The 8862-nt window shown below is 45.0% G+C and overlaps 1 protein-coding gene across 1 annotated transcript; it reads left to right on the top strand.

Moving 5' to 3' along the window:
* The first annotated feature begins 1532 nt into the window (after window positions 1-1532).
* On the top strand, window positions 1533-7444 carry LOC148144440 (uncharacterized). The gene is made up of 2 exons (XM_087975328.1): window positions 1533-1610; window positions 6346-7444. Exon 2 carries the CDS (start codon window positions 6707-6709, stop codon window positions 7442-7444), a length of 738 nt encoding a protein of 245 aa, XP_087831454.1. The 5' UTR covers window positions 1533-1610; window positions 6346-6706.
* The last annotated feature ends 1418 nt before the right edge of the window (window positions 7445-8862 follow it).

Below are 8862 nucleotides of genomic sequence, written 5' to 3' on the forward strand. Positions count from 1 at the left end.
ACAATATTTCAAAGTGAATTTTATCATGTTAAGTACTAAGACTTTCTGGAGAGGAAAGATTTGCCCTTGTGTGTTTTGCAACACTTAATCAAGGTAAGTTCAATAAAATATGCAGACAAGTTGATGCTAGAGTTGGGAGCTGTGGAAAAATATCAGAAATAATGCAGGCAGTAGCACGGCAATTAGGGTTAGAAAGTTAGCTAAAAAAATTATAAAAACAGGTTGGAAAGTTTTGTCAGCTTTTCTTTTAAAAAAAAAAGTTAACAACATGAGTCTGGGGATTCAGTAACGGAGGATATAGAGATGGCACATGAATTGAAAAGAGTTTGAATCTGACTTCACTAGAGAGGATACAAGTAACACCCTGGAACTAGCTGTAAATCAGGAATTGAAAGGGAGGGAGGACCTGAAGAAAATTACAATCACCAAGGAATTAGTACTGAGTAAACTGTTGGAACTACGAGCTGATAAGTCCCGGATATTTGAAGGAATTCATCCTAGACTCTTAAAGAGAAATTAGCGAGTGAAATAAGACCATAAAACATAGGGGTGGAAGTAAGGCCATTCGGCCCATCGAGTCCACTCCGCCATTCAATCATGGCTGATGGGCATTTCAACTCTACTTACCCGCATTCTCCCTGTAATAGTTAATGAATTGGTTTTAATTTTCCAAACCTCATTAGTTTCAGGGATGGTTTCTTTAGATTGGAAAAATCCTTTCTTCAAAAAGGGAGACCGAGAACAGGAAACTGCAGACCATTTAACTTAACATATGTAATGGGGAAAATGTTCAAAGCTATTATCAAAGATATTATGACAGGGCACAAGGTAATCAGGCAGCGTGAATGTGTTTTTGTCAATGGGAAATAATGTAATAATTTTTTGAAGAACGGCCTCTCCGCACTGCGACTGAGCTGATGAATTTCCAGTGCCCACAGGGAATGGAATCCCTTCCCTCAGTCCCCACATTTCCACAACTTCTCCGCAGTTCTGGTGACTTTTTGGCTCTGTGTTTCCGATAAACAATTGAAAGTGTGATCACACTCAGGAAACGTGTACAGTCACTCCCTCCTGCGAATAGTGTAATGTTTCTTCAGTCTGTGTAACTGGTTAAAGCGCTGCCCATAGTCAGCTCACGGGGAGACTCTCTCAACAAGCGTAAAAGACGCACAAAGGTTGAGCAGCGAGACAAAATGCAAAAGCAATAAAATGTCGAACCACGGGGAAAACATATTGTGGCTCGACCCCTTTTTTCCCCATTGGCATTTGGACACTTAAAATCTGCCAGTAACACCAGTATCCCGATAGAGCATACAGCGCATGTTTGCCGGTGTCAGCAACGCCATGCGCATGCTCGCCGGGTGTCAGCAAAACACTGGGCATGCTCATCGCAGTCCGCACAAAAAGGCGCGCGATCTTCTTTTGATTGACCAATAGGAAGTACAGGAGGACCGGAAGGAGTCTAGTCCTTCTGCCAATCAGAGCCACCCCATTGTCTGAATGCGGAAGTTGGACCCTGAGTTTCTGAAGCTGCTGCTACTGCTCCTGTTTCTCTGAATGAAGATTGAGCTTCACCCCAGACTGCAATCTCCTTCCTCTGTCCAACATCTGTAAGTACGGCACTCTCTTTTCTCACCACCTTTTCCAATTCTTTATTTTCATTCAGGGCTTCAGTTGTTGACTTGCAGCAACTGAAAGGAAAGGGAGTGAATCGTGGTGGACAGACTCTGGGAACGTTGCTCCACGTCTGTGTCGCAATTGGCAAAATAGACAGGCAGGAGGCTGGAAGAACAAACCAGGTAGCATCAGGAGGTTGAGAAGTCGACGTTTCAGGGGTAACCCTTCTTCAGGATTGTGGATGGGTGCAGATAAAGAGTGTCCTTGGGGCAGGGTGGTGAATTGGGGATAGGTGAAAGGTCTGACCTGGTTGGTGAATGGGAGGAATAAATCTGGTTCGTGACAGTGATGAGTGGAAATGAGGGGGAGAAGCTGAGAAGGGAGTCGTGGGGGGAATAGGAAGTGAGGTTATTTGAGACTGGAGAACTCAATGTTGAGTCCTCTAGGCTATAGGCTGCCCAGGCGGAAGATGAGGTGTTGTTCCTCCAATTTACTATTTGGTTCATTATGGCAATGGAGAAAGCCTAAAATAGTCTTTTCAGAAAGGGAGTGGGAAGGGGAATTAAAGTGGGCAGTGACTGTGGACCCACCTGCGACGTTCAGCAAACCGTTCCCAAGTTTATGCTCAGTCTCCACAATGTAGAGAAAACCACAATTGGAAAACATGAGAAAAAGAGTACAACAATATGAAGTTGTGAAAAAGAGCAGAAAGGAAGTGTATTATTTAAATGGTGATATACTGAGATGTGGAGAAAGTGAGATCTGCAGACACTGGTGATTTAGAGTCAGTAAGTGTGGCGCTGGAAAAGCACAGCAGGTCAGACAGCATCTGAGGGGCAGGACAGTCGATGTTTCAGGCACAAGGGAATAGGGAATGATATGTGGATATAGAAAGGGGGTTCAGTGTCTTTCTACACCAGTCACTGCCGGTTGTTAGACAGGTGCAGCAAGCAATCAGCAAAGCAAGTGGTATATTAACAAGAGGAATTATGTTCAGAATTGTGGATGCCTTCCTGCAGTTAGGGGTCATTGAATATATTCAAGGCTGAGTTCATCTGAGTTTTGAGCAACAATAAAATGGATGTTTATGGGAGAAAGCAAGAAAATGTTTTTAAGACAAGTACAGAACAGTTACAGTCATACAGCACAGAAACAGACCATTCAGTCCAACTAGTCCACGTTGAATATATTCACAAACTAATCTAGTCCCACCTGCCAGTGTTTGGCCCATATCCCTCCAAACCTTTCCTATTCATGTAATTAACCAAATGTCTTTTGAAAGTAACATCACTTCCTCTGGACATTCATTCCACACATGAACTACTGTATTTTTAAAAAAAAAGCTGCCTCAAGTCTTTTCAAAACCTTTCTCCTCTCTCCTTTCAAAATTTGGTGCCTAATCCTGAAACCCCCACCTGAGGGAAATTACACCTGCCATTCACCTCATGTATACTTCTCATGATTTTATAAAGGTCACTTCTCAACCTCCTGTGCTCCAGTGAAGAAAGTCCCAGCCTATCCACCGAGATGTAGGAAGATTCATATCCAGTTATGGTCTGTTCAATGCTGGTTCAGGCTTCAAAGACCAAATGACCAACTCCTGCTCCCAATTCTCACGCTCTGTGTCCAAAGTTAAAAATCAAAAACACAGGATTATGGTCCAACAGGTTTATTTGGAAGCACTAGCTTTCAGACTGATGCTCCTTCATTGGGTGGTTGTGAAGAATAAGATTGTAAGACACTGAATTTATATCAAAAGTTTACAGTGGGATGTAACTGAAATTATATATTGAAAAAGACCTCGGTTATTGTTAAGTTTCTCCTCTTTTAGAATAACCATGTTGGTTTCAGTTCTTTCATATGTAAATAGCAAAACCTTTTTAAAAGTTACATTCCCAATTGATATCATGTTGTCTCAGACAACGTATTGAAGGTGTGAGTTTCCCTGTGTGAGGCTGTCTGTACCACAACGGTTAGACTGATTCTAATCTTAAAAAATGGATTAACAGAATCTTACTTGGATTCATGCAGTTTGTGTCCAGGACAGCAAGAGACCATCAGATATAGGAACAGCAATTAGGCCATTCAGCCCATTGGGTTTGCTCATACCATTCAATCGTGGCTGTTAAGTTTCTTATCCACATTCTCCTGCTTTTTCCCCGTAACCCTCGATCCCCTTGATACTCAAGTACCTATCTATCTCAGTCTTAGATATCCTCAGTGACCTGGCCTCCACAGCCTTCTGTGGTAGTTAATTCCTTAGAGTCATTACTCTCTGGCTGAAGATGTTTCTCCTTATCACCAATGTAAAGGGTCTTCCCTTTACTCTAAGACTGTGCCTCGAGCCCTAGTCTCTCCTCCCAATGGAAAGATCTTCCCAACATCCACTCTGTCCAGGCCATTCAGTATTCTGAATGTTTCAATTAGATCTCCCCTGAGTGTGGGCCTGTTAAACAGCATGAACAGACCCTTCAGGATGAGATACAGCAGGGATTAGGTTCTACAAAGTGAGAAGGGAGGGAGAGTGTGTGGGATGGAGATTTTCAGCTTTGAGAGAATAAGAGAGGAAGCAGAATTCACTATAAATTAGAATTGATTGGATGGTCCAATGGGCCAAGGAGTGGCAGATGGAGTTTAATTTAGAGAAATTAGGTTTTGCATTTTGGTCAAGCAATCCAGGCAGGACTGGCACAGTGAAGGGGAGTGTTGCAGAACAAAGAGACCTTGGAGTGCAGGTTCATAGCTCCTTGAAAGTGGAGTCGCAGGTAGACAGGATAGTGGCGGTGGTGTTTGGTATGCTTTCCTTTATTGGTCAGCATATTGAGAATAGGCATTGGGAGATCATGTTGTGGCTGTACAGTGGTAAGGCGACTTTTGGAATAGTGCGTCCAGTTCTGGTCTCCCTGCTTTCGGAAAGAACTTGTGAAACTTTGAGAGGGGTCGGAAAAGATTTGCGAGGATGTTGCTAGACTTGGAGGGTTTGAATTACCCTGGAGCATCGGAGGCTGAGGGGCAGCCATATAAAAGTTTATAACGAGCATGGATAGGGTGAATATCCAAGGTCTTTTCCCCAAGGTAGGAGAGTCCAAAACTAGAGGGCATATGTTTGAGGTGAGAGGGGAATGATTTAAAAGGGCCCTGAGGGGCAACTTTTTCATGCAGAGGGTTGTGCATGTATGGAACGAGCTGCCAGAGGAAGTGGTGAGGCTGGTACAATTATCTTTAAAATGCATCTGGCTGGGTACATGGTTTAGAACCATAAGAGCCACATGCTGGCAAATGGGACTAGATTAATTTTGGATATCTGTTTGGCACAGACGAGTTTGACCAAAGGGTCTGTTTCCGTGCTGTATGACTAATTGTCTTCGGTGAAAGCAGAAGTGTGGTTGTGAAGACTGGACTTTCAGAGCAACTTTCAAAGATTTTTTTGCCCTTACTGGGAGCAGAAGAAGTTACAATGAAATATTTGATTTGTGAGAGAGCAATTGAGTGAGTGTGGACATTTGGGATTTTGGTGGAAAGTGGGAATTCATTGCACTGTGGGGATCAAGCCCTCCTTATCCAGTCATTTCAGCTGGTGGATGAGACTCGGCAGTTCATGCAGGCAGTCAATCCAGATAATATTTTATAAATTCCTGCTTTGGAAATAGAAACAGTCTGACTCAAGACTGAGATACAGGCAAACTCTGACCTCATACCTTTAGTGCATTGTCTGAGCTGAGATGCCACCTTTTGTTGTAAAGCCTTATGTTATCTTGAGAGGGTGCCTTGCAGGAAGTTCTGGGATTTACATATTAATGATACCTGCAATCCATTCTAAAAGATGAAAGACTTAACAATCCGGATTTTTTCAATATATCATTTCAGTGGCAGGCCACAAATGTCTTTCCATAAATTCTGTGCCTTATGGTCTTATTCTCCACAACCACCTGATGATGGAGCAGTGCTCCGAACGCTGGTCCTTCCAAATAAACCTGTTGGACTATAACCCGGGTTTGTGCGATTTTTAACTTTGCCCAGGTTAGGGTGGATTGATCATGCTAAATTATGCATAGCGCCCAGGGATGTGCAGGTGAGGGTGGATTGGCCGTGTTAAAGTACCCATCGTGCCCAAGGAGGAGCAGATTTGTGTGGGTTAGCCATGCTAACTTACAAATAGTGTCCAGGGATGTGCAAGGTAGGGTGGATTGGCCAAGGGATATGGGCCAAGTGCTGGCAAATGGGACTAAATTGATTTACAATATCTGGTCAGCATAGACGAATTGGACCAAAAGGTTTGTTACTGTGCGGTATATCTTAATGACTCTGGCTTTCTACTAAGGTTTGCCACGTCTCTTCTGTTCAGTTTCTCTCTGGTGTCTGTGTTAATACCTTGATGTGTCTGGTTATTCCTCAAGCTGCATTCCCGATTCATCCTGAATTGACACATTTTGTTTTGCTTCCCAAAATCAGACCTCCTCACTCTCAGTAGTATCCCAATGTTGTGAAAGATGTTAACTTTCAGGTGGAGTTATCCAATATGTAAGTCTTGACGTTTTTGCTGTTCTGATCCTGAATCAGCACCTGCAGGAGAATTACTTGGAGCGGAGTGAGAACAGAGGGGGAGAGAGAGAGAGAAGGATGTTGCTTTCAATTTTGTGGAATAACAAAAGAAAAGAATGCTCCATAGCTTGTTCTGAATTTCTACCCTGCATTGACAGTGATGACTTTTGTAATCTGTTTTTCCAGAGTATTTGAAGATCCGAAGACAGAAGTTTCAAAATGAACAGATGAAGGCCTTATGCCCGAAATGTTGACTCTCCTGCTCCTTGGATGCTGCCTGACCTGCTGTGCTTTTCCAGCGCCGCACTTTTCAACACTGACTCTCCCCCATCTGCGGTCCTCACTTTCACGTCAATATCTGACAGTCACTCAATCGATTGGGGCAGCCACGATATTTTATTACAATTCTGTGAGAAGGAGCAAAGCTTGTTGGTTCCTATTTCAGTACATTTTCATTATCAGTGGGACTGGATGAGAGACCCTACTGTTGCTGCGCACGGAGTGTGGAGCCTGAAACTGTTATACGGCCTGGAAAGAGGGGCAGTACATGCGTTTACTTGTGGCTGAAGCTTCGGACATGGAGAAACCGTGGAAGTGTGGTAACTGTGGGAAAGGCTTCCGTACTCCTTCTGACCTGGAGATTCATCGGCGCATCCACACCGGGGAGAGGCCGTTCTCCTGTCCCAAGTGCGGGAAGGGCTTTACCCAGGTCTCTGCCCTGCTTAGGCACCAGCGGATCCACACGGGGGAGAGGCCTTTCAGCTGTCCCGAGTGTGGGAAGGCCTTCAGTGATTCATCCTCCCTACTGACCCACCGGCGAGTCCATACGGGAGAGAGGCCGTTCAGCTGCCCCGAGTGCGGGAAGGCCTTCAGCCGTTCCTCCAATTTGCTGGCCCACCAGCAGGTCCACACAGGGGAGAGGCCCTTCTACTGTCCTGATTGCGGGAAGGCCTTCAGCTATTCCTCCTCCCTGCTGACCCACCGGCGAGTCCATACGGGGGAGAGGCCCTTCAGCTGCACTGAGTGTGGGAAGGCTATCACCCGGCTCCTCCCACCTCCGGAGCCACCAGCGACTTCACGTGCCATTGCAGGGGGACTGACAAAGCGACTGCCGAGTGCCGTTATCGACTGGACTATTAACCCAGTTCTGGGATCTGTTGGGTTTGAATACCACCGCGGCAGATGGCGGAATTGGAATACGGTCAATTGGAATAACGATGAAACCATTTTTTGTGGGGGGGGGGGGGGGGAGAGAAAACCCCAATCTGATTCACGCCCTTTTTAGGGAAGGAAACTGCAGTTGTGGGAAAGGATTAACTCAGTCGTCCCAGCTGCATCCTTTATCTGGTCTGGCCTACACGTGACTCCAGACCCACAGCAGTCTGTTTCACTCCACACTGCCCCCGTTCCCGGCCCCACGGGTTAAGGCTGTACCAAGGATCCAATTACAAAGGGACAACTCTGTGCTGACCCATAGTAAAGAAAGTGAGGTGGCGGGGGGGGATGCGGGGGAGTGTGTGTGCTTTGACCTTGAGCTGTTTAAAAAGCCGCTACTTTCTCTACATCTTTTTGCTGGGGGAGGATCTGAAGCTGTAACAAAGTTGGGTCACAATAAAGATTACCTGAACTTACTGCCGGACTCAGACTCTCATTGAAAGCTTTGAGCTCCAGATGGTTTTTTGTTTTAAAGCTGCTCATTTCTTCCAGCCTCCTGCACCAAGTTTCTAATGTTGTGTATCAGATGGAGCAGTGAATGAGTAGCTAGTATCATTAGATATTGTAAATTTTTAAGGAGTACAGGTACTGCATCGTTTCATCAACATTGTAAAGGTTACTGGCTGCACTGCGAGGTGTGGGCTGTGTTCACTCGAAACTCTTATCTTTAAAATTGAGAATAGCTAAAATGATATATTCAGAAACATCATTGAAGTCTAAACCCATTTCAATTTTTTAAAAGAGCTGCTGAAATCTTTCTGAAACTTGCACTGGAATATGTGCAGTTAGGCCACAGCTCAGGACAGGCTGTAAGAGGTGAATGACCTATTCCTCATCTTGTGAAATTGGTTTCCAACTATGTAGACATAGTTATAGAGTTGTAGAGCTGGAAACAAACCCTTCAGTCCATACCTTAAATGATTCTAGTGATCCATTTGCCAGCATTTGGCCTATGTTCATCTGTACCCTTCCTATTCATATCCCCATCCAGATGCCTTTTAAATGTTGTAATTGTACAAGTCTCCACCACTTCTGGCAGTTCATTCCATACACACACCACCCTCTGCGTGAAAATGTTGCCCCTCAGGTCCCTTTCCCCACCTTCAACCTATGCCCCTTTAGTACTTGACCTTGGGTATTCACCCTATCCATGCCCCTTACAAATGTCTATAATTTTAAGGAGGAGAGAATGAGGACTGCAGATGCTAGACATCATTTTCCACCCCACCCCCACTTTATCCCAGTCCCATGCCTTCAACTCAGCACGCCATCTTGACCTGTCCGTCAACTTTTCAATCTATCAGCTCCACCCACTTCTCCAACCTATCCATCACCAAACCTGATGCCTGGAGGAGGAACACCTCATCCTCTGCCTTGTGACCCTGCAACCACACAGGACAAATGTGGATTTCGACAGTTTCCTCACCTCCCCCACTTTATCCCAGTCCCAAGCCTCCAATTTGGTGCTGCCCCTTCTGACCTGTCCAT

The sequence above is a fragment of the Chiloscyllium plagiosum genome, unplaced genomic scaffold (genome assembly GCF_037043375.1).
Source record: "Chiloscyllium plagiosum isolate Xiang-an unplaced genomic scaffold, Cpla_swu_hap1 HiC_scaffold_27, whole genome shotgun sequence".
NCBI lineage: Eukaryota > Metazoa > Chordata > Chondrichthyes > Orectolobiformes > Hemiscylliidae > Chiloscyllium > Chiloscyllium plagiosum.